The sequence below is a fragment of the Elaeis guineensis genome, chromosome 12, assembly GCF_000442705.2.
Source record: "Elaeis guineensis isolate ETL-2024a chromosome 12, EG11, whole genome shotgun sequence".
NCBI lineage: Eukaryota > Viridiplantae > Streptophyta > Magnoliopsida > Arecales > Arecaceae > Elaeis > Elaeis guineensis.
In genome coordinates, this window is record NC_026004.2 from 32259538 (window position 1) to 32286890 (window position 27353).

Here is a 27353-nt window from a genome sequence, read left to right on the forward strand (position 1 = left end):
ATAGATTAGATATTTATCAACTATTGATCAAAAGAAACAAAAAAAAAGAAAGGGAACGAAAGGCATACCAATGCAGCTATCCCTTCAGCATAAATTCGCAGCAGGGTTCATCTTGTGATCCCAGAATGTATTTAACTAAAACTAATTGATGGTTTCAAAAAACACTAATGAGGAGTTCGTAAGGTGTGACTATATTTATCAACTATTGATCAAAAGAAACAAAAAAAAAAAAAAGAAAAGAAAGAAAGGGAACGAAAGGCGTACCAATGCAGCTATCCCTTCAGCATAAATTCGCAGCAGGGTTCATCTTGTGATCCCAGAATGTAGGGGGCACACGGGAATCCAGCGGCAAGACTTTGACAAGTATGGGCGGGAAGACTAGAACTCTTAACTGGGACGTGGCAGATTCACAGCAACTTGACAGTCTTTGAGCGACACTGCTTCACCAGCATTGCTGCTGACCAAGCAGCAAACTATGGAGGACTAGCAAGAACAATAGAAACTATTTTGCTTTTCTGAAAAATTAAAGTAAAATAAAAAGAAGTATAGTTTGCAGGTTTAAACCAAGAGATGCAGCTCTTTTTTTCCTTTTTTCTTTTTTTTTAAGAAAATAAAGATAGGCAAAGTTCATTGAAATTTCATGGAGATCAAAGAAATGTAGTAAAGGTAGGATATGATCCCAAGTTACTCGGATCAACAGCAAGAGAATCACCAGCTTGGCAGGCTGACACCCTCAAGAAATGCAGATCATATTTATAAAAGATAATTTACAATTTTGCAGAGAAAGAAATGCAGGAGCTCGATGGCTATTTCCATTCCACTTCCAAAATTTTTTAAGAAAACGATATATATTGGTTAATGCTTTCTCTGACATTTTGAGAATCGTCCAACTCAAGCATCATGGCAGCGCCATACAGCAAAAGCAGTTTCTCTAAACAAATGGTTCTGTAGAAGTCATTTTAACTGCAAGACTTTCTCTTTAGTCTATGTAGAAAGATTCTGCATATTTCTTTGAGGCAGTAGACCATCCCTCTTGGCCATTTCATATAGAGCAATTGCGGCAAGAGCTTTTGCATCAGCTGTCACACGCCAAAGCTTATCATAAGGAACCACATGTACCTTGATCAGTTCACCATGGTCCCGAAGGCCCATTTCCTTTCCCTGCAATGAATTTATAATTTGCTCCTCGACATGCCCTCTGTATAGAAAGAGGCTCAATTCTTCATCACATCCACCCTACACAAACACAACAGCAAAGTGTTTAATTGGTCCAACACTATTTATTTAAAAAAACTAAAGAGCATAACAGAACAAAAAACCATCATTAGAAAAATGATTTTAAGGGAAAGCTCCAAATGATTAGTCTCCCTCAGGACTGCATCACAAAAAAAAGACATCCAATTATTTCTTTTGTTTCCACCTGTAAATGAATAGACTAAATAGGCTCCTCCCACTGAGACAGACTGATTTCACAACACTTATGTCTCCTCATGGAAAATATGCTTCGCCCTATCTAGGATGACCCATTCAAGATGTATGAAGTATGCCTTTTGATGCTCGAAATAGATACATCAGGTTTTAGATGAAATAAAGTGGATAACTTACCGGTGATGGAAAAACTTTGTATCCAGTTGTTGGGTCAAGAAATGCTGTAAGATTAACCATATCTTCAATGTTTAAGCATATCCCCGTCTCCTCCTCAACCTGCCATGATAATTTAATATCCATCATTGATGAAACAGCGATGATAGATAAGACTAATACCAAAAACTCAATAATGTTAAAAACAACTATAGAATGTAAATGCATTCATTGTAGAGGTCAATAATGAGAATTTAAGAGTGCTTGAGTGTCAAGCATGATATACATTGCTGACCCTTTCTGTAACAGCTTGAGCTTTTGGGATGAAATTGTTAGTTAGCATGGTATCAAAGCTACAGTTAATGAGGGTTGTGCATTCATATATTTTTGATTCAACAAGGATAACTCGATTGTCATCATCAATTGTGTCTTGACTTGTTTATCACTCAACATTCTTGGTCTAGGTTGAACATAAGAGGGGTGTTAAACCTAGTAAACATTGATAATCCATCCCCTAGCAACCTAAGCTTTCAGGTAAATGGTTAATTAACAAAAAACATCACAAACTGATAGTGAAAATGATTCTTATTAAGTACAATAATAGTCTACATACTTTTGAACTACCACACTATTGAAGATTCTACTGCATTGTTTTAGTGATGCTGACAATATGTTCAAAGATAAAATAGATTCAGCTTTACTACAAGTAATTGATGTCCCATAAAAATAGAAATCATGAAAAGATATGGGAAATTGTGGTCTGGCCCCATGATTGACTTCCATTTTACATTTGTTCATTGCTGATTGAAAATTTATGTCCGGTCTTTGGTACTGATGCCCATTTCACATTTATTCCCTTGCCCATGCATAAGTGAATACAAAACATGCTTAACAGCACAAAACTGGCCAAACTGTGTGCAAGAAATAGGACTAACTATGTAAAGGGACTAAATGTAAATTCTGCATAAAGGATTGTGTGAGATGGAAGTCGAATAAAGGAGAAGGTATTAAGTTTCCCAAAAGAAAATGTTCATAAAAAAGATATGAGAGTGAGACTGTGAGGCGAGGGGGGGAGAGAGATCAGAAGTCAAAGAATTTTTAATCCACCACAAAGAAAAATATATATGGAGTACACAATAAGAAATGCCGAAAATGACTATGTCATGAAGCCTTTTCCAGTAATGGACATCTCATATTTACATTTAATCAAATTCTTAATTATGAAATACCATTAATTTTCATGAATAATAGGACTATAGTACATGCAACTAGGGAAAAACTAAATATGCTCCTAGACATTGAACAACGATATTGAGTTGAATAAGTAGGGAAAAACTAAACTCATGAAGCTGCACCATTGTGTCAGAGGACTCAATTAACAAGCTTAACTAAAGATAGAGCTGCATCCAAATCCTTACAAATAGCTTAGATGATAACATCAATCTCAAATTCAACAAGAGGTGTTGGATCACTTTTACTACTGGAGGGCTTATTGATATGGTATGCTGTGATGTGCTGCTAGCCAAAGTGTGTATTGATAAAATACTGTGTTTTGCTACCAGTGAAAGTGTGTCACCTCTTATTGGGTATGCCATGGCTTTATCGTGAGGTACATTATAATGGCTCCACCAATACTTCATCTTTGCGACATGTGGCATGTTGGCATTTAGCAAGGATCTACCTGTTTACATGTCAGCTCTTGTCCATGCCTGTTTAGTTTATGATACTCAACCCCTCATTTACCCTAATAGTGTGCTATCCCAATGCAACATGAGTATCAGCATGAAACTAAGTTATGGGTTTACTAGAAGAATTTTAGCAACTAGAAGGACCTATAGAAGACCCAAAATTTAAAAATGCATTTTAATCAGATGCTCATATCTGATTCTGTGTGCAGTTCGATCATGAGATGAATGCATAGTCTGTCAGATGGTCCTCAGTTTATAACTTGGACTACACCCTATAAATGCCAAGTCTTGGTAAAGAGAAAGTCCCTTTCAGGTACATCGAACAAGAATGAAGGTATTCTAATATATCTACAATCATTAACAAGTCTGATATTAATAGATGACAGAATGTTACAGCCAAACAAAATAAGGAGAAACATAATAAACCTAGACACCTTAGTTCATTGACATTTACATTAATCAGTTAGAAATGTATGCCATGCAATGGTTTATAGAAAATAAAATCAAGGTTTAAACCTTGAGCATACCAGCCCATACTAGATGGTGCAGTAGGAACTGGTAGCTGGTTGGTTCAGCCAAGGCTCTCATCTAGAACTACTACTTCAAGACCAAAATAGGGAGAGGGAGGGGGGGAGAGAAGGAGACAAGAAGGGAGGGAGAGAAGGAGAGAGAGAAGAGAAGGGAGAGGGTGCACCTTGTAGGTCAGGGGAGTTCTTCCAAGTTCTGTCCTCGTCCCAAGCCTCGACACCAGCCTCCAAGCTAAGCAACGAAGACAAGGGGCTGGGAATCCTGCTTCCCATTCATGGCATCTGCCATCCCAGTGGAAGCAGCCAAGCAACAAAGACAAGGGGCTCGGGATCATCTAGGGCTTTGGGCTTCAGGCTTTGGGGGAAGAGAGGGAAAGGGAGAGGGAAAGAGGACCTTCTAGGACTTTTGGGGGGCTGGGGGGTGAGGGGCTGGGGTGTCCATCTATTACCATTTTTTCTGTTTGACTGTTTGATGGAGTATAGGGATAATATGACAAGGTTTTGAGTCTCAGCGGGTTGGGGGGTTCCATGCCATCTGTCCCATTCCTATGCGACAATGTCAGACTCCAAAACCTATGCATGCGGGAAAAAAGAACAAAGAGGAAAGAAAGGAAAGAAAGAAGAAAAGAAGTTAAAAAATGAAAGGAAAAAAGAAGAAAGAGGAAAGAAAGGAAGGAGAAGAAAAAAAAAGTGCTTCTTTTTATCAAACTACTGGCATAATGCAACTTCAATCTAGTCACGCCACTTCCTTTTCTATTATACATCGCACATGTTTTATACTTTCAATGCAGCCAGCCTGTCACCATTGTACCATGATACCAACCAATATCAACCTCCTTGTCTTTCTTTCTTGAATTCATATTATATATATTTATTTATTTATTTGACACCATACATCATAAACCACCTCATCCATTACAAGAATTATACAAAATGGATCTACAATTTTTCTTAAAAAATTATTATAACATTTAAACATATTATGTAAAACAAAAAAATGATATTATTTAATTTTATTTAATAAATGCAGTAATTTATAAAAAATTGTAAATAAAAGTATTATATTTGCCTAAAAATGTCCTAGGTACAAATATATTATCATATTTTCACAACTCTTAGTTAAATTAATAATTTTTAAAGTTAATTAAGAATTTTAAGAAAATGGTGATTTGTACACAGTAGTATTTCAAAAAATAATTCAAAATTATCTAGATAGAATACTGATTTTAATATTTTCTGATTATAAAAATATTATTAATTAGTTTTAATAAAAACTAATACTTAAAATTAAAATATCTAAGAAAAAAATTTTAATTCGGATTAATGTAAACCCATATCATGAGTACTAAGGGTACAATCGAGTCAAGCCGAGTCGAGTAGCTGGAAGCTCAAACTCGACTCGACTCAAAATATTCGGATTCGAAAATATCTCAAGCTTGAGCTTAGCTCAATAAAAAATAGATAATACTCGAGATCGATTCGATCCGACTCGAATATCAACCGAGTCATACTCGAACTCGAAATCGAATCTTAGTATACTAATAATATATATTAATATATATATATATATTATATAAGTAAAAATAATATTATTAAGAATATAAATTCGAGTAGGCTCGTGAGCAGATGAGCCAAGTATCTTGCTACTCGAGCTCGATAATAATTGAGTCAAGTCGAGCTCAAGTAGCTCGCGAGCGGCTCGACTCATTTGCACCCCTGATGAGTACTATATATATATATATATATATATATATATATATAAACCATTTATTTTTAAAATTTGTTCAAATTTGAACTCATGATTGGATAGCCATAACAATACCCAAATCTAAATAAATTGCTATCAAAAAAATAGCAGGTAGCATCACATCCTCAAGCACGCTACTATTTTCTAAATTTAAAAATTTTCTGATTATTATTTTTTAATAAAAATATATTTTTATTGTGAAAATTACATGACCTATGAAAAATCATTATTTCTTCTTCAATATGTAGATCACCCTTACAATAAATTATGAAATCACGCCAAAATACAAGATTTTGGCATTATTTTGTCATTTTCGGCTTATAAAAAGAAAACAAGAATAGAGGATAGGATTATACCTTGGATTAGGGTTGAAAAGACCAAAAATCTAAACTTGGAGCTAATTTCCCTCACCTTCTACCTCTTGCCTTCTTGAACTCTAAACAAAAGAGAGGTAAAAGGTATCTCAATGCCTCCTCTCTTTGAAGTTATGGGACAATAGGAACCAACTCGAACCGAGTCATATCGAGTCGAACCAGATGGTTCTGCTTCGTTTGGACCCTATTCCTATCGAATCCCAAACCAAATCTAAGTATTAACCCAATTCCGCACTGGTCTGGTACAGTATGCCCCTACCTAGACAATTTAAGTTAATATTGCAAACCTTGATGAGGTCGTTGTTTATGAACTCCTAAGCAGTTTGAGAACCTTGAACATAACTGGAGTAATAATCATGCTTACTTTCGGTTTCAAACTTGACCAAGTCTCATGCAGTTTGACAGAATTGTAAACCTCTACAATGACATCTGACTTGCTTCAATAATAATTGATATGCATGCAGAGAATGTGCAAACAAAATATATAGATAAAGACTTGTGAAAAAGAGTCATAAGATGAAACAACAACCCCACTCTCCATCAATAAGATATTCTTTTGATGTGCTTTTTTATGAACTACATGTAACTCTATATGTAAAAACATAAAATTTATTAAACTTTTAGGAATATTTTTATTCAGCAACCGGCCTAGCCGCCTAGGCATTCTGCCTAGGCCTTCAAAGAGGGTCAATACCTAGGACCACCTAGCCAATTTAACAAGCTTAAAGCAGGCAATTTGTGTTGGTCTCCATGTCTTCCCTAAGGACTGCCTTATCAACAGCATAACAAGACATTCTCTCCCGACACCCAGTTCAAGTATAAATTAATAAACTGTTGATGCTTTCATAAGGTTGCCTGAGTTCATTTTTCCTGACTTGAGCATTGCTGTATGCATTAAAAGTTCGTTCTATGACAATAAAAATGCCATTTGAACCAAGAAAAAAGAAATTGAAAAAGAGAGAGAGAGAGAGAATGTCATTTGAATCGTCACCAACCCACATTTTCAGAAGCATCAAAATTATATTAATTGCGCACTTACTTCATCTGCCCAAATATGTCATTAATAGCCATCTCTTACTGTCGCCCAGAATATTAAATAGTCAGTGGACCTTTTTAGCACAATCTTGCAAAACTTAACCAATAATAAATCATGAGATTCAGAGATATACTTTGTATATGGCATGTATATTGCATGTAAATGCATCATATTCACATGTGAACTGTGTAGATTTATTGTATCCAGCATATCCATCTCCAGAGATTCCACTGGTGCATGCACTGACACGACTGGTTTCACAGATATGCATGTCTCTTGAAGGCAAATAAGTGGTTCATATTTTATCCCAATGTTCCATCTTCAAAAATACACTTCATGACCATGTTAGGAAAGACAAGGAAATTTAGATGTGAATATAGAGCTTCAGAAATATATTTTACCTCACGGACTGCTGTGCCAACAACATCACCTCTTTCATCATCTAACATGCCAGCTGGTAGTTCCAATATAAACTTTCCAACAGGAACACGAACCTAACATTTTCGAAAGAGCTGATCAGAAACTAGCAAAATGGAACAAGTGCTTATCAGGGAGCATTTTATGTGGACTAAATAAATATTTCTGCTGCTCAGAGGTGAAAATGTAATGAAAAGAATATATCCTTCTTTAAAGTATGTATGTAGACCAAAACATCAAGTTATTCACCAAAAAATAACGCTTATTTCACTTTAACCTATGCATATACCTGCTCAGTAAGAACCACATAAGTTTCCCCTCCTGACTCCAAAAGAATCAACACAGCAACTGAAGGTCCCCGTGCAAAAACAATTCCTGGAATCTAAACAAATCGTATATAACATATAAACATAGTGCAATAGATCCCATCAGCAGACCAACATTAGTAAGTGGTCACTATAGATGGAAAAGATGATGTATTACAATACATGTAAGATAGAAACATATTGAAATGTGTGAAAGCATGCATGTATAAAAAAAAATTATAAATTATCTCTTTGAGTGTTGAATTTTTTAGGCACCTGTAAAATGGATGCACGAAGGGATTTATGACCATATTTAAGACAACAAGCCCCCATCCAGTGCTGTGGCATGCACCCACAACAAATGCAAAATCCAGTATATATCTATATCAACTAATCTGTGACATGTACCACAACAAATGCAACAATCCAAACTCCAGAAAAAATCTATATCCACTATTCCACAATAGCATTTCTTTTCCCATATTTCATCTAATGCGATGCTTTGTAATTATCTATGCATCTTAACAGATTGAATTCCTAAAAAACTTCTCCCGCTTTTAAAGTAAATTAAGTGCTTTTTATAAAAAATAACTAGTTAGTGTTGACATAATTTGAAAAGTTCTGCTCTAAATAGGCCAATTAGTGGCTTTCAAGAAAACATTAACTTCTGGCTTATGCTTATGTGAACTGGTTCCAAATTTGTTTCGTGCTATGAGTCTGCAGAACAAAAAGATAAATCCTTATTTCACCTCATTTCCATTGAAGGCATTCTTTGTTGGACAGACCTAAATTTGACAAACCCAACCCGATTAACCCCAATGTAGCCCAATATTTAGATATACGGGTAGGGTGCAGCCTTGCAGGTAGCAAACCTTTAACCAATTTGCATAATAGATTCAACAAAATGGAGCGGAACCTCTATGAAGAGAAACTAGATCTGTCTCAAAGTTTCTCCAAATTGTGAGTTGGAGCATTATGGTTTGAGCTCAAATATACAGTTTGCATTCAAACTTTAAATCCAGCCCATTTGCATCAATATAGTACCTGCATGAATTGCAAATAGTTGTTCTGCATTATGTGTTCATCAAGCACCAAATGTAAGAAGAGGTTCTCATTTAAGAACTATTACACTGCTTTCTAAGAATGTCCTTTGCAAAAAGAAGCAATGTAAGACATGCCTTTGCAAACTACAGGGCTAGGTCTATGCACCCTAGTTAGTTCATGCTCGGTTCTTGCAAATTTCTGGTTTACAAATAAACAGGTCTCTGACAAATCAAGCAGAAATTGTGTTATTTGTCAACGGGTAACAATTAAAGAAGGATAGTAATGGACGGTGGAACCATCTTGAACCACCTGGTTAGGTGGTTCAGAGCATGCTGAGCCATATCGGTGGGGGATTGGGATAGTTCTAGCAAGCAAAAAGAGAATCAACAATGGAAGGAGAGAGGTAGAAGGAAAGAGAGGAAAAAAGAGAGGGAGGGAGCGAGGGAGAGAGGGAGAGGGAGGGGGGAGAGAGATGCCGAGAGGAGGGGGGGGCTCGAAAGCCCTCCTCTCCTCTAGTCATCCGCATGAACAAAATAGGGTTCGGCCCTATTTTCCTTATTTTTTTTGCTTCTCTAAATGAACTCGGCATGATAATTAAAAAAATAGGTCGAGCCTTGTTTCGAATGAAACACTCTGCCTGGCAGAAGGAAGCTTCCAAGCCCCCTCTCCCCGTCCCTCTCCCTCACCCCCCCCCCTTCTCTCTCTCTCTCTCTCTCTCTCTTTTCCTCTCTCTCCTTCTCATCTCCCCCTCTGGTTTTGACAGGATGGCATGGTATCATACTAAACAATACCGTCAACCTACCAACATGAGTGCCAGTTCCTGTGTTGTGGACATGAAAGATACAATCAAAATCATCCACAAAATTCACATTATAGAGTATGTTAAAAACCAAATAATCCTAATGAATGGCATAAACCTGGTCTAAGTCTCCTCCAAAACATAATCTTAGACAAATCTAAGTACATTTCTATTGTTCACAGCCACCAGGAATGCAATGCAAACACAACGAAGATAGCATACTATCTGTATAATTACCAGCTAATGTAAGGAATTCAAAAGATTAATATGGTAATAAAGGATCTACTATGTTAATTCATAATGTCTGAATTATAAAACAGCCAACAACCTGAGGTCCTGAATCATTATTACTCAATGGAAAATGTATATTAATCTTGATCATGAGACAAAGTGATACAGTTTTGGATGTCTAAAGAACCAGGGGCCTTGGACTACTACATTGGTTTATACAAAAAAAAAAATACTTTATTAATGTTGTTAACTTATTCACTACAAGTTTTATACACGTGCACATTATGTGCATCCCGATGCACAAGCAAACACATGCACACAGGACAGATGGACGTATCTACGAACAAAGATATACGAGTCCGCATGCATACACAAACAAACAAGCACACGAACACGCGCAATACATACCCAGACACATGCATTCATACTCAGGCATATATGTAGAGGCATACACCAACATGACACCAACACACAAAGATAAATAGATAAACAGAGAAGAATGGAGGATAGACAGACACAGATAACCACAGGCATCAAGTCAATGCCAGGTTGTCCTGAGCATATAGTTTAATCATGACTTTGATAGGATGACAACCAGTGATAAAACATTCTTAAATTAATAGATCATATTGATATATCACATGGCATTAGTATGATAAACTTTCCATCCTCAGCTGGTACAGCACATTAGGGGTGTCCGAACTCAAGCTCCATACTGAATTAAGTTTTTATTTTCATCCTATCTTTGTATCTTTCTTCTATTTATCTCCCTCTTCCTTGATGTTTTCAATTCAGCTGGTACACTTGATCCACCTAATGGTGTAGCAACTAATATTCTATCCACTCTCGATAAACATTACTTACCAGTGCTAACTAGAATATTGCTTGTAGCTATATTCTATGTTATCCTGATCCTACAGTTTCAGCACGGACATTAGACACTTGAACATGGATACTGGCATGACACTCAGAGATAGCTCTACAACAAGAAATTATTAGATATTGACAAGATATGACACTTTGACAAGCACTAGCTCCCAAAACACAAATCCAAGAGTTCATGTAATTAAGATTTTAAATCTCATGGGACGGAGCTGTCCCGATTTTCCCATTGAGCAGGATGCACTGCTGTCCTACCCCATCCTAATACTTAGGATAGGGGATGTTGCAAGACGTGTTAATCAAGACATTGGGATAATGGCAGGACAGTCTTATCCCAGCACTCAGGAGGTACCCCATCCTTGCCCAATGGGACTCGAGTCCTTGCATGTAATATAGCAGTATAGCCCACATTTGAACCATTAATGCAACGTTTGCCGAACCATCCCAAATCGAACGGTTTAGGCCATGCCGAACCATACCGGTAGGATACCGATCCGGTTCTGACATACAAAACAGCACAGTGGGCCATCTCGAAGGGAGAGAGAACAAAGAGAAAAAGAGAGGGGGGAGAGAAGGAGAGGGAGAGGAAGACAGGGCCACCGACAGCCGTTGGAGGCCATCCAAGCTCTTGCTGAGCTTGATAAGGGCGGAGAGAGGGAAGGAGAGAGCGGGGAAGATGCTTATCGAGTCATCGAAGGCCCTCTAAGGCCTCCGAACGGCCAGCGATGCTACCGCGACCTCTCTGACGGCCAGTGAGCCAATGCCGAGGGAGGCTTTGGACGGCCGAGACTGAAGAAGGGCCTCCACCCTCCAGTTCGAAACAAAGATTCGCCCCCGTTTCATATTTTATTTTGCTTTTTATCGGACAAAATCGGCAATGTAGTTGCCGACCTCAATTTCAGTTGAAGTCGGCCAAAATTATAAAAAAAAAAAATACGATGAAGTCGGCAACTAGAGGAGGGCAGAGGCCCTCCTCTGGTCTCAGCCTCCCTCGGCGCTGGCTCGCCAGCCATCAAAGGGATCCAATAAGCATCTGTCCCTCTCTATTATTTCCTCCCTCCATCCTTATTGAGCTCGGCAAGAGCTTGGATGGCCTCCGACGATCGATGGTCACCATGAGCCCTCTCTTCCTCTCCCTCTCCTTCTACCCCCCTCTTCCTCTATTTCTTCTCCCTTCCCCTTCTCTGCCCTATTGGTTCGACCTGACACGGACCGATATGGACCCATACCGAACCATACCGCTAGCCAGCCAGCACGAGGTCCAGTTCTGATTCGGTGGTCCTTGCATTAATGTGTATAATACACATACCATAGCCAAAAGCCTAAAAGGTAAAAATTTGTTTCACAAGCAAGCAGACTTTATTCTTTTAATGATTGAAAATAAAAAATACATGCAAATACAAGCAAAGTTTGCCATATGGTTGGTATCGTACCATACCAAGCATACCATACCGAACCAATATGAAGTCTCATATCATACTGACACTCGACACCTCTTGCCATCTTGTACCATATAAACTGCTGGTTGATTGTCAAGGTAGAAGATCATTATCAATAAGTAACATTACAAAATGTACAAATAATGTGCTACCAATAATTTAATTACACAATAATGTTACTTATAAACTGTCGCTTGATTGTCAAAGTTGTCTATGTGCCTACTTGTTGATAGCTTATACAACATTTGTCCAAAGGGGTTTTGGGGTTAAGCTAAACTATATTAGACACATTTACATATTAGCTGAGAGTTGTGGTCGATCAAGATAGAAGATCAGATATTGACGATGCAAACAGGAAGTTGTGTGTTTCTTCTATTTCATTGGTGGCTTAGGTTCAGTTTTGTAATTTAGATCATTATCTTAGTATTTTAGGGCGACTAAAAGATGAAGGATTGTGATTAGATGATTAGGTGGTTCTATAACTCTATATCAGTCATAGCTTTAAAGTCAAATAGTCATGTCAGCATTGCAAGAACTAAATTACAGATGGAACAATTTTAACCAACAAGGTTTCCTGTTTCAATCCCAGATACTATTCCGACACCTGGACGGTGCAGCTAGATACTAAATCATACAGTACCGACATTTGATATGCAAATGCATACCATTCAGTACAATACAATATTTTTTGCAAGGTTCATCGTTTCGGTACCGACGGCCGTTTTGACCGATCGATGATATGGTTCGGTATGGTTCCGTGCCATACTGAACTGGCAGCGAACTGACGAAGGCACGAGACCTGAACCAAGAGAAGAAATAGAGAAATAGAGAGAAAGGGAGGAAGAAAGAAAAAGAGAGAGGGGAAGGAGGGGCGGGGCCGTCGGACGGCCTTCGACTAGCCACCGTGGCCATCGGACGGCGCAGTCCATGCGTGCGGCACCACGAGCATGAAACAGGGGCACGCCCCTATTTTACGATTTTTTTTTTATAAACCAAAACTTAAGTAAAGCAGTCAGCTTCATTGATTTTAGTTTTTTTAAAAAATCTTTTAAACAGTGATGTCGACAAATGATTTGCCGACTTCACTGTTAATCTTCGTTTTTAGAAAAGGGGGTCGCGTGAACAAGGACAACAGCCCCTGTACCGCGACCGCAACTCCACCCGCGCCACTTCTGCCACCCCCTTCTTTCGACCCCGACAAAGCCCGCATCCGCGACCGCAAGGCCGCAAGCTCCCATCTCCGGTGATCTTCCCCCTCTCTCTCTTTCTCGCTCATTTCAAAGCCTTATCGGGCGAACCAACAAGCCGCGGACGCTTCCACGGCCCTCCAACGGCCGTAGCTGGCCACCATCGGCCTCCAGTGGCTCCTCTCTCTCTTTCTCAATTTCTCTCTCTTTCCCTCCCTCCTCCGTCGATATACTGTTTGAACTAGCCGAACAATGCTGGTTCTTCGCCGGTCCGGCTCGGTACGGGATGTACCGGCCGGTTCGGCATGGTACAGCATTTCATGATTTTTTGATTTTTTTTTTTTGTTTTTTCCTCCTTTTTTTGTTTTTGAGGTTTTTTCTAGGTTTATGAATGTTTAAGAGGAAAAAAAGAAGAAAAGACAGAAAGACAAGAAAGAAAGGAAAGAAGAAGAAAAACGAACGAAAGAAAGAAAGGAAAGGAAAGCAAACAGAAGAAAAAGAAAGAATGAAAGGAAGAAAAGAAGAAGAAAAAGAAAGATATATGCACATCCAAAGCATTCTAATCATTATTTTCCTTTTATTCTCTCCTGATCTTACTTCTAGTTCTTATCATCTTTGTTTCCAAAACATTCTAATCAATATTTCTTTTTATTCTCTATTGATCTTACTTCTAGTTCCTATCATCTTTGTTTGGTCACTATATGCATGAGCCCTCGATACCTAATTTTCAAATTCATGTTTGTAAAGCTTATCTTAAAAGTTAAAACTAGTAAATTTTTTCTTTAAGTTTTTATAGTATTTAATAACTGCATGGTACTCTGAAAACACATCTCCCCTTTATCGATAATGTATTAGTTATACTTGAATAGTCCCATTTATGCTTTTATTCTTCTTCAGAATATGTCACAGTGGAAATGATTTAGTCTTGAAATATTTTTGGTCAATTACTCTCTCTAGAAACTAACTAGTTATTGTTCACCAAATCCAACAGTATACTCAATCTGTTTAGTCAGCTCCAGCTCTTCTGCACCTAATTAATTTCATTAAAATGCAGAGAAGAAGATAACTGATCGTGTATGCCACTTCTTGAAGTCCCTTTGTAATGAAATAATGTATAAGCACTGGAACAGTTTGCATCTTTGGCTTTTGGCAGAAGGATTGTCTCTATAATGTATCATCTGATTTAAACTAATCTTCTCCTTTTCTATTATCTTTATCAAGATAATAATTTTTAATGCTAAAGATTGTCGTAAATTTGGTAAACCAAAAATTATTTCGAAGTTAACTGTGAATGCATAATGTTGGACTAAGTATAACCATGTATCAAGATTGAGAAGAGTGTAAATTTATGTGTTTGCTTGGCCACTCTTTTTTACAAGTCCCTAACCAAATATTCAGAAGAGAATAACCTCTTTGGCATCATATTGTCTTTATGGTTTCCAGATCATCCTCAACTTTTCACAGTCTAAGCATTAGCTGGGCCCCTACCATTGTAAAATAGCATGCATACATGTTTCTGTTTGAACACTAGCAGTAACATTAGCCAAAGGCTGACCAAAATGATCATGTGCTAAACTCCCATCAATCTATCATTGAAAGAAAGACATATCAAGCACAAACGTCAGCTTATTAAGAAAGAAATGAAGGGAGAAGAAAAGGAAAGAATAGAAGAGAAGGAAAAGAAAAATGATAGAAAGAAAGAGATGGAGAAGAACAAGAAAGGAAAGAAGGTAGAAAGGAAAGAAAGAAGAAAAAGGAAACAAAGAAAGAAAAGGAAAATAAAAAGAAAGGAAGAAAAGAAGAAAAAGGAAAGAAAAAAGAAGTAAAAATGGAAGGAACAAGTTAAAAGGTTCAAACAGGACAGACCAAGTAGAATCACCTGATTCCACTCACTTCAGGGCAGTTCGGGCACCTTATGGAGCAAAACTACTGGACCATCCCAGTAATTGACCAACTTGGCTCAGTACACCCCGAACCCAGCATTACCGGATGGTTCGTTTTACCTTGTTTAAGTCTCTAAGAAATGGCTGAGCATTGCAAAAGACTTTATCACGTCAGCCACGCCAAGTGGATATCCCACCTTCTAAGGTGTCGAGTTGCTACTAGGTTGAGAAATCCAGCTTTCAACATCATCCAATAGAGCACTTATCCTATCTAGTTGCTCCACGATTCTGAACAGCATCTCTTCTCACTGGGTATCTGTCAATCTTTCCCCTAGAAGGCCTTCTCATGTCAACATTTTGCAAACCTCAGCTCTGATACCAAACTGATGTAAGACAACCTTGAAAATTCATGGATGCTTAATGGATCATTTTGGGCTAAAAGGATAGGGAAATTGTGTAAGAAGCTAGCCTTTATGTTGCTGTATGAATGGGGAGCGATTTGGGTACAAAATAGAGGCAAAAAGAATCAAAGATAAAGTTTTGAGGGTTTTATGTGAGTTGGAAGTAGAAAACCGGGAATGAAAAAAAAAAAAAATCCGCCTTGTGAATTTGAAGGCTAATCGATAGATGGGTGACTATGGGTTTGCTGCTTCTGGTTGCCAAGGTTTATTGGAATGGAATCAGATCTGAATTTGAGGTTTTACGATGCAGTAATTAAAGAAAAAAAGGACAGATTTTCTACACATCACACCTAGAATCCTGTGGGCATCACACCTAGGGTTAGAATTGCATCACACAACTCTAAAAAAAGCATAATTTCTTAAGAAAAATCTCTAAAATTTTGACTTAATAATGAGAGATTACAACCCTATTTATAAAGTTCTAATACTCCTGCTCCTACTGGGACTTGGACTCCACATAACAAATTTATAATTTTGACTTATCAAACACAACTAAAGAACATAAATGAAGTCCAAAAACATAAATAGACCTAACAGACAACCCATGAACCATATGACAGCCCATGTCCAGAAAATCCACAGAAAAATACAAAAATACCCGACTCTAGAAACTTAAGAAAACATCAATAAAACTGGACCAGCATTATAATACTCTAAAAATATAAAATTAAGATTCTATCATGACTAATAGATCCTAAGCAAGGTCCCAAGACGGCCCCTCATCATCCAACACATTCCAACTCAAGGCTTCAGCACTAGAACTAGTTTGAGGATACCTTTTATAGGTCTTCAATGGCTCTACCAATATCCTTTATCACGCAACTCAGTTCACCGATTGGCAAGGCTACTCTCCCCTCCTCTCTTCCTCTTCCCCCACTTCTCATTGACATCTTCCTACCTCTCTGCTCCACCGGCCACCATTCTTGTGCCTCCGCTATTCCACTCAACCAGCTAGGTTGCTCAATCATCACCATGGAACACCATCCATGGGGTTTCAAGGCAGGGTAGCGGGCAAAAGTAGCACAAGTCACCAATTGTAGAGTTTCACAAGAAGCAGATAGTAGTGGAATGGAGGAAATCAAGGTTCAAAGATGAGGAGGTTCAGCAAGAGTTCCAACAGTTAGTTCCTTATGAAAGAACAATAACCACTAACCCATTTCTTGAAACGAGCACAAACAAAGTAAAAGTTCTCAACAAAAGATGTCGAGTTCCACATGAAAAGAGTATACACAAATGTCAGCATAACACGCCGACTTCCACATGTAGCAATATTAGCCTCTCTCCCAAGGATGAAGATGGCTCTTTTTCATTCCAAGCATTGACTTTAAATTACATTACTTTAAGCTAGCCTATCCACCCTATATGTTTTCAATTTCCGGATGGTTTACAGCTCAATGCCTACCCTCCTTGTTTTTCGCCGACAACTGTCGACATCTTTTAGCAATTGATAGCACTTTTTAATTTTTAGTAAATTTTGCAATATCTATACTATTATCTTTTGTCCTCCAAAATAACTTGCGGCTATCAAGAAGAGAGAGAATTGAATAAATGACTTCATATACGGAAAAAATCATTATTCTATTTGGTTATGTATTGTTTCTAAATAGTAACTATTACCTTAATAGTGACCGTCAAACCATCCCTAATAGATCGAAGCATACCAAACTAGATCGATTGGTTACTTAGATGACTTAACTAGTCAATTTGATTCAACTGAATTTATCTTTTTATAAATCCCCCCCTCTCTCGATCCTCTCCCTCACTCCCTCTCTCTCAATCCTGGTTCTCCTCTCTCCCCCTCTCGATTCTCCTCCTAATCTTCCTTTCTGGGATGATGATGAATCAATGATGCGATGATGCTAGCTAGGATTAGGATTCTGTTCCACAATGATGACAACTGGTACCCCTCTCTCCCTCCCTCTCCTCCCTCTCCCAATCTCTTGATCTTGATTCTCCTCTCCCTCCCTCTCGACTCTCCTCCCAATCTTCCTCTCTGGGATGGCAACAACACAATGAAGCTGGCTGGTTAGGGTTTCATTCTACAATGACAACAACTAGTATGTCTCTCACTCCCCCTTCTCTCCAACTCTCCCTCCCTCTCCTTCTCCCTCTCCCTTCTCCTCCTCTCCCTTCCCTTAGTTCAAGTCTGCTTAGCGTAGTACATATTGATACCATACAAATCAATTGCTGGCTAGTATAACTCTCGGTACTAGTTCAACGAACCTTGACCTCATCTAAATTTTGAAATCCCAAGCCTATTGTACCATCTCAATTCCATTTAGTATGCCATATTAGCCCAAAGTAACCATGCACATACCAATTCAACAAACACATACTGTTTCAGTTCACACCGATACATGAAAGATAAAAACTTGATACACGAGATTTCAAATCTTACTTTTATGTCAAATAGTTTATATTTTTCTTTTAATTTTTTATCCATCTTGCTCGTTAATAGTTTTTAAGCCATTAAATGATTTAAATCAAGTCTGCAGTACTAGAACTGACACCCATACCAATAGGCCGATCGTATGGTATGATATACCCCCGTGCCATATCATGTCGTTCCAATATAAATTGATAAGAAAACTAGCAAGGAAGGGGGAGAGGGAGAAGGAGGGAGAGGAAGGGAGGAGAAAGTGGGAGAGAGAGGAAGGGAGGAGAGAGCGAGAGGGAGAAGGAAAGAGAGGGGGAGAGGAAAGGAGGGACACAATGACAAAGCATGAGAGAAGCAAAGGGGTGGAGAGAGGGCTTTCGATATGAAGGCCAGAGCCGTCTCCCCCCCCCCCCCCCCTCGGTCGATTTCTCAACCCAAAGGCCAGAACCATCCCAGCTGGCCTCCAATATGGCTTGATACACCCCGAACCAGGTGGTTCGGGATAGTACCACCGACTTTACTTTACAAGCTTATGAATTAGAGTGTAATGATTTTTCTTTTTTTTGACGACCTTGATCAAAGACTTTGAATGTTGCATACAAACTCTCAAGGCAACAAAAGAAGATTATGTTCATTCCGAATAAATAGGACAATAAAGATACATACCAATAGGAAAACAAAATGGTAATAGAAAGAAGAAAGAAATATATATATCACCAAAACTTTAATATGTTTTATTCTGAAAGAAGATATCTAGTAGAAGAGCATGAGAAGAGAATGGACCCCATCAAAATCTAGATAGTGGAGATGAGAGAAGAGAGAATAAAGAAGTAGAAAAGAATGGGACAAAGAAGAAAGGAAATGGGACATCTGACTTCTCCATGCATCCAAATTAATACATCCGTCCAAGGCAACCAACAAGAAAAGGAGAGGCCTAAAGATTTTGGATGGGGCAATCTTGGTCATTGCTCCTCTAGCATGCCTTAATAATAGCTACAATTTTATGGAAGCTTGTCCATTATAAAACTCGCAAAATAAAATTGCACCAATATAAATCCACTTAAGTGGTCATATGCTTAAGATATGATTTCAGCAAGGTTTCCAGGACACCCACCCTGCATCTTAACTTACATCCCTACTAAAAAAATCTCCAAGAAGTAATAAGACCAACTTAAATTAGTACCAACAATAAAATAAAGCACAAAGCATAACTTCCACCTGATGAGCTCATCAGGTTACATGCTTAAGGACTTGAATTTTCTTGCCTCTCTTGTTAGTTTCGGGCATGATCTAGTCCATTGTTTTCTAGTTGGATTAAACAAGATACGCCACACATATTGGTGAGATATGAAATATATAAAATTATAAATGCATTCACTTATAACACACAGTTATTTAGGAGATACAGTTCAGTGAAGTGGCCAAAATCATTTAAAATGTCTAAGCAAAATTGATTCAAATTCTTCATAAGAGAATATGTATACCAAATAATTTAAGTATATTCAAGAAGTTCAAAGTCTGAAGGAAATCATTATGATGGTCACATTACCTTTCTTCCTGTTTCCTTCTCAACCACATCTGCTTTAAACTTCAAAAAACCAACACCTCTTCCAAACATATCCAGTCCCTGCCATCAAGATTACAGTCAATAAAAATTCCTGGTAACTCGAGAGCCTGGATGATGAAATGCTTGCGAAATACAATACAGAGGAAACAAAGGTTTTGGATTATCCAAAAGGAATTATCTAGCTCATGCCCACCATTTTCCCTTTCTTCGACTGTAGTCAGAACAGCTACAAGTGAGTTAAAGCAAAGGGCTCATACGTTCATCCATCGTAGTTTAAAAGGGCTTCTTTCACCAGGGAATGTTTGGTGGATGCTGCTAATTCTGCCATCCAAGTATGAAGAACAAAGATTTTGGTTTTTACGGAAACCTAGTCACAAGATTGAAAGTTAAAAGAAAACGGCTTAAGACCATATTTAGGAATACAGCATGCATCTTGATTTGACTTGAGGTTGAAAAGTTTGCTCCGCATATACATTTCACATCAGATTCCTCTCCTGCCTTCAAGTTGCACTCATCAGGAATTCAGCATCAATTCAAAATTTTGAAGTGAGACCGAACACTAAAGGTGAAACATTAAAGAATAAAAACTAGATCTGTAGACTCGACCCAAACAGAAGGGACAAGACCAACTGATAAAACTGTAAGCTTATGGTTTTAAAAGATATTTCTCCCTCTAATGTTTTAGAAGATTAACTAAAAGAATTGTAATAGCTTTTTGTTTCTTTCTATTTTCTAGGTAAGCAAATGGAAGGCAGTAACATCAATTTTCTATTATAGGAAAAATGACCTTGTAGAACTAACCTATAAGGGAAACCACCTTGCATCATATATCTCATGGGGATATATGATAGATTCATCTTGCATATATGATATGTGATAGGCGACTAAAAGAAGATTAAATTCATGACCTTGTAGAAGTAACCTATAAGGTTAACTACAATAGGAGATAGATTCATCTTGCATCATATATCTCATGGAGATTTAAGAACAAGCTTTAATGGAATTTTACAGAAGCATATATATCCCTCATACACTTCATCTATGAGCTTTAAAAAATAATTTTAAAAAAGTTGGCTTCATCGAAGTGTTTTACCTTTTGAGTCTTGAAATTTAAAATTACCTGAATGTGCACTTGTCTTAAACACATCTGCCCACGAGCTAAGACGCCCATTTCACTTTGCATATTCTTCAGCCATTGCCTAAACAGAGCAGAATCTATAGCATTCCTGTGATAAAGAGCACAATGAAAGTTGTAATGATGCAATTTTAGCCCACCTTAGTATAATTGATAAGCATGAAAATTACTAGAAAAATTATCAAAATGCTATGCAACCAAAGAACCAATTCTTTCCATGTAATCATTTGAAAACTTAACTCTGAAAACTGGAACATCAAAAAGACCTTGTATCCATCAAGAACAAGTGAAGAAGCATATTAGGATGTGTGAAAGGTAAAGCAGCTCTCTGAAAAATTAGGACAGCCTGATGCCTAGGAAACATGGGTAGTAGAAAAGGTATCAAAATGCAATGCGACCAAAGAACCAATTCTTTCCATGTAATCATTTGAAAACTTAACTCTCTAAAAACTAGAACATCAAAAAGCCCTTCTATCCATCAAGAACAAGTGAGGAAGCATATTAGGATGTGTGAAAGGTAAAGCAGCTCTCTGAAAAATTAGGACATCCTGATGCCTAGGAAACATGGGTACAAATTAATATGGTGTATACTGCAATAAGGAGATAAGGAATCATTTATTTCTTTATGTTTTTCTTTTCATTTCAGAAAGATAACAAACAGTAGTTCAAAACCAGTTTTAATGGACAATTGTAGCAATATTCGATGCTTGCCCAATTATAAGACACTTTAAGAGCAGGATCAAGATTATTGAAAGTACATGGACCACCCTAAGCTGAAGATTTCAGCTATTTAGCTTTGCAAAAAAAAACTGAATTTATATTTTTTAATGCCATTGACAAAACAGAGAACAATGTGATCAATGTTTAAAATTGAGGATTAGACCAACCTTGGAAAAAGCATATTCACTTAAACCAAAACATTGAGTTTCAGCCAAAATTGAGGACTCTATTAATCTTTTTTATGAATAGAAACATAAAAATATTTTCGCAAGGAAAATCAAAAACAGTCACATAACTTTTTAGGAGCGACCACTCAGGCCAAGAACGGAAGGTAGTGACAAAGATATCAAATAACTTTTTAGAGGCCACCACTCCAGCTAAGAAGGGAATGTAGTGACGAAGATAATCTGATGGCAGTGCTGTCATGGTGGTGTGTTGATCATCCACCTGTTCTACTAAGTTTTTTGTTCCATCAGTTAGGATGTGATTATGATTGCTTGGTCCACACTTCTTGATGCCTACACTCTTCTACCGTTAGCTCTTTTTTGGTTCCCTCTTGCATCCAAAACAAAACTGCAGTGGAATCAAGAAGGATTCATGTTTCTCTATGGGAGTTGGTTGTCTTCTATTAACGATGCCCTTCCCCATTCTTTACCCTTTTTCACAAGTTCAGGAATCTGCCATGTGTTTATCTTTTTCAACATAAGAATGGAAGATTCCACAAAATCCTATGATTTAAAGGTGAGTGGTGCTCTTGACCTAGACTTGGAGGCCTAGTGCAAGATTTAGTTAGCCAGCAGAATATTAAAGCAAGATATGCAATTAAATTAAATCTAAACCAAGAACTTTGAAAGAAATTATAGAATTTTAAATTTAATGGACAAGGATCTAGATGCTAAGAAATAAATAAGAGGGATAATTAGTAACTTCTTGCCTCGCACCTTGAAGGCCTCATTAATGCCAAGGACTCCACCAATTTGAGAGATGCTCCATGACTAAGAACTCTACCTACTAGCCGCATTGCCATTCCCCAAAATGCAAAATGCACTATGCAGAAAGAGAACACCAAAGTATACCCAGTAAAAGAGAAGCTTTATTAATTTTCAATTGATCAAAATTGAGAACAAGAGAGGGTATTTTCAAGCTCTAGGATCCCTTACAAAGCTAACAACATCTACACACCCTCGGAGTTCAGGAAAAAAAAAAGAAAGAAAAACAACTCCAAAGATGCCTAGAATAGAAAAGGTCACCGTGCATGGCTTTCTAGAAGGAAAAGTCTTTTCGATAGCATAAATCACACTATCCATACCTTCCAATGCCACTTACTATGGTGTCAAGCCATCAACAATGTAGATCCAATTATAGTTGAACTCAGACACAATATGTACTGACACAAAATTTCACCATGCATTGCCTGAACACACCATCACTCAAATGACTGTACTAACACACTACAGTTGAATTGTACTAAGACACTGTCAGTTCAACTAACACAATCTATTCAACCAACATAGCGACTGATTGCATTGATACAACTTCACTCTATTGATCATATCTTCTTCATCAAAGCTCCGATTGAGATGATTCAAGTGGTGTTGAAAAATTTACACCAAGGTTCGCCCAACCGCCCCGAACCATTCAGGTGGCATTGAAAAGTTTACACCAGGGTTTGCCAAATCACCCCCAAATGAATGGTTCGGGGCATGCCGAACCGTACCGATAGTTCACCAATGCAGTTTAGTCGTTCAACTCGGAACGCCGGCGAAGATGGAGCAAGGGAGAAAGAAAAAGAGGAAGAGAGAGAGGAGGGAAAGGAATGAAAAGGAAAGGCCGGCGGTGGCCCACAAAGGCCTCCAAGGCTCCCGATCTTCTATGAAATGTGAGAAGAGAGAGAGAGAGAGAAAGAGAGATAGGGGAAGGGAGAGAAGAGAAGAGAGCAGAAGGCGGCAGAGAGGCTATCGAACAGCCCAAAATTGCCCCACGGCTGCCGTAGGTTCGAAACAAAGGTTCACCAAACCCCTGTTTCATCATTTTTTTTTAAAAATACAATATATAATTAGCCAACAATGGATTTTTTTTAAAAATACAATGCACCATGTTTTTTAAAAAGTACAATGAAATAGGGGCGAACCCCTATTTCGAACTTGCAATGGCCACGAGGTAATTTAGGACTGTCCGACGGCCAAAGCAGCCACCCAAAGGCCTTTATTCCGTCTTCCACTCCCTCATCTTCTCTCCCTTCCCCTCTCTCTCTTCTTACATTTTCTCTCGCGGAGGACCACGGAGCCCGAGAGGCCTCGACAGCCCTCCGATGACCACCATCTATGTCTCTGCTGGCCTCCCTTTCCTTTCCTCCCTCTCCCTCCCTCCCCCTCTCTTTCTCTCTCTTTTCTTCTCTGATTCATCCCTCATTTCTATGTCGGTTTAAATCTAGTATGATATGATCTGGTACGAGGGCGTACCAACTCGTACCGCCAATCGAACGATACAGGATCTAGTTGAGAGCAATGTGTAATGTCTGAAAACACAAAAACTAGCAACTCAGCATGATTTTCAAACAAAGTTGAGACAAATAGACTCACCAATTTCCCAATACGCCTCAAATTTCAAGTCTCAAATGCAATAATAGATTAAAACCAAGGATCACCAAACCGGCCAATTCAAGGCATATCGAACCAGGCTGATCGATTATCGGCACAATTCTACCCCTCCAAATGGTTCACTGTAGTCTATATTAGAGTTGGCCAATTCTAGTTTTCAATTCACTTCCATTTATCTGTTCTCTCGAATCATCCAGAGAGAGCTTGAGAGCAATGCTTCCCCATCCCCCCAATGCTAATGACTGTTCGAAGTGCACCCCGCTCCCCCCTCCAGGCCACTCGCAACCCCCCCCCTCTACCATTCGAGGGCTTCAATGGTCGGACACTACTCGATCCCCCTTAACAGTAAGCCCTCACCCTTTATCCCTCCCTCCTCCCTCCCTCTCTCTTGCTTAGGGTTAGGGTTGGGGTTTAGAGGGCCCCTCACCTTTCCTCCCTCCCTCTCCCTCTTTCTCTCTCTCACTTAGGGTTAGGGCTAGGGTTTAGAGGGCCCCTCCCCCTTCCTCCCTCCCTCTCCCTGTCCCTCCCTCCCTCTCCCTCTTTCTCTCTCTCACTTAGGGTTAGGACTAGGGTTTAGAGGGCCCCTCCCCCTTCCTCCCTCTCTCTCTTCCTCTATCATTTTCTCCTTCTCCCCATCTTTCTCCCTATTATTAGCATACCCTAGAATGGTACAATACTGACCTATACTATGTCAAAGCGATCGTTAGCCAATACACGCTCCAATACCAGTTTCGTGAACCTTGAATAGATAAAAATAATAATTTATTATAAAATTAGTATTAAGAATTGACTAAGTATGTATATGTATATGTATATGTATATGTATATGTATATGTATATGTATGGACAAATGAACAGGTGGACAAATGAATGGATTGATGGGCAAACCTATGGACCCATAGATGGACAAAAAGATGGAGCGATGGCTAATGAATGGATGAGAAAACAGAATGATAGACAAATGGATGGACCGACAAATAGATAACCATGCACACACATAAATTGACAAGATATCCTTTAGACCAAAGGACATAAGCTGTGAAATGAATTCATTCCATATACTTCTCCATCAACACAATACTCAATTGAAAGATCAAACCCACAAGTTTCCTTTTATACAACTTTTACTATGCTATCTTATAAGGCATAAAAAAATCAAAACAACCTAAATAGATTTACAAAAGAAAATACAATTTGGTTCGAAAAAAGATAAGCTAGAATCATAATCTGAAATTTAAATTAAAGAAACCTAAAATATGCCAATATAGTATAAATCTTTTCCCACAAGCCAGAATTTTCTCTCTTATCAAAACCCCTCCAAATGCAATGAACAATTCCAAACCAACTTGGAGAAAAAATGACAAAAATGAAGAACTAGAGGAACAAGTAAACGAAGAAAAGGGGAAATGCCAAGAGTCGATAGAGTTGGGGAGCCTAAATAAAGGGATTGTTTGCAAATCAAGGTGTTGGCCTTAGTTTTCTCTAAACCGGAGAACTAGCCCTCATTTACCTTTATACATTCCTTGACAGCCTCACAAATAGGAATATAGCCTGGCATGTGCTTGCCTAAATAAGCCTGCATGAGCAGGAGGCTAAGCCTATTCGAACACTCCAACTTTTCAAGGCAGCCTTCTAAGTGGTCATGCTCTTAGATATAAGTGGATTAGGTTCATCCACTCAGCAAGCCAATTTTGGATCCATGAACCCCAATGTAAACATGACAGTTTCCTTCCATTCAGTAAAACTGGAATCATTCAAATAAGGAATGTGATCTTGAGTCCCATTAAATGCATTAAAAGCAGCAACTACAAACAAAGTAACAAACATCAAAAGCACAAGCAAGATCATAGATATAGTAGACCATAAGGCCCTTTAGGATTCTACTTTTCTTGGGCATGCCAAAATGAGGTCATTATGGTCTTTCTTTTGGGAGCATATTGCAACACCAAAGGGCTTTACCCACATGGACAGATAAATTCACATGATGGAAATAGTGAGTCACATACATTGGTGACAAAACAGGAAAACTACCTTTCAGTATGAAGGGATCATTGATTTGTGGTTGTGTAAGTCTATAGGGTGCCTAAATGGACTCAAATAATAAAAAAGCACTAAATTTAAAACAAAAAAAAAGAATAAAATGGTAGAATTGTGATTGGATAAATACTGATTTTGATAACCCAAAAAAACTACCTATATGGTTGCTTTACTATAATCTAAAACATAGAGCGGTTCAAAAAAGGAATAAATAAAAGAAGGTAGAACTGTGATTGGACAAACACTGATTTTGATGAACGTCGTAGTAATAAAAAGTGCACCAGCAAAAGGTTTCCAAGAGAATCAAGAAGTAGGTGGCTAGGTGTTACAGCAGAATGAGGATTTTGGAGCGCTAGGGTAGTAGAAGTTAAAACTCTCTAATCGAGAACCGCTACTAGGCATTGATCTTCGATTATATGATGCATATCTCCTTCACCATAAACTAATATTACTCATTCCATGGAAGTTAAAACTCTCAACATCTACACCATTAAGAAACCCAAGAAAAGAAAAAACAAGTAGAAGAAGCAAGGATAAAATCCAGCGGTACCTAATAGAATATAGAAAAAGAATACACTACCTTCTGCACATGCAAAGACACTTAAATTTTCCAAAGCTACAATGCAAACAAAAAATAAAAAATCTTGTGATGTGAGTGGGTTGTGTTGTTTTTGCTTTAAAACAATATCACCTGACTTTCTAGAAAAGGAAGACTAAATCCAAAATCATCTTGGAATTTAATTCCTCAAAAGTTAATCCACCTTTCCAATATAATTTCTCCCACATGAATCTTGAAGCAGCATAAGAGATTGCTCCTCAATATTTCCTTCTGTTCCTTGAATCTAAATTCTAGTAATTTCCAATGAGCAACGAGGTTCATATCATTGGGTATCAGAGCACATTTTTTGACGCATACTGTACATATCCACCAATGGCTCGTTTTCCGATTTCTCGCCCACAATCTAAGAACCGAATTCCGTTTGAGCGACCGTTACAGCAAAGATTGAGATAAAATGGAATCGGAAGGCAACCTGAGATCGGAATTGGAGAGGCCGGGGGCGGCCACGACCTGGACGGCGTCTCCACCAGGCAAGGTGATGGTATGGGTCGGCGGAGGAGGGGCTCGGGAGTCGCTGGACGCCGACGCCATTCGTCTGGAGACCAGTTTACTGCTACTGCGACGGAGGTCGATGGTACGGCTGCTCGCGGATCCCAGGGAATGGAAGAGACGGAGAACGGGAAGTGAGTTTCGGTGGGGAAAGATCGAGAACAGAAGCGAATCCACTCGGGCAGCCATTTGGTTTTATCGAACCCAT

The 27353-nt window shown here is 38.4% G+C and overlaps 1 protein-coding gene across 1 annotated transcript; it reads right to left on the reverse strand.

The window, feature by feature from the left end:
• Positions 1-647: 647 nt before the first annotated feature.
• LOC105054694 (nudix hydrolase 14, chloroplastic) lies at positions 648-27353 on the reverse strand. Its single transcript, XM_073246768.1, is given in 8 exon segments — positions 648-1236; positions 1606-1704; positions 7355-7447; positions 7660-7752; positions 19528-19605; positions 20666-20771; positions 27069-27334; positions 27336-27353. Coding segments are annotated over 8 exon segments (1005 nt in total). The 3' UTR covers positions 648-984.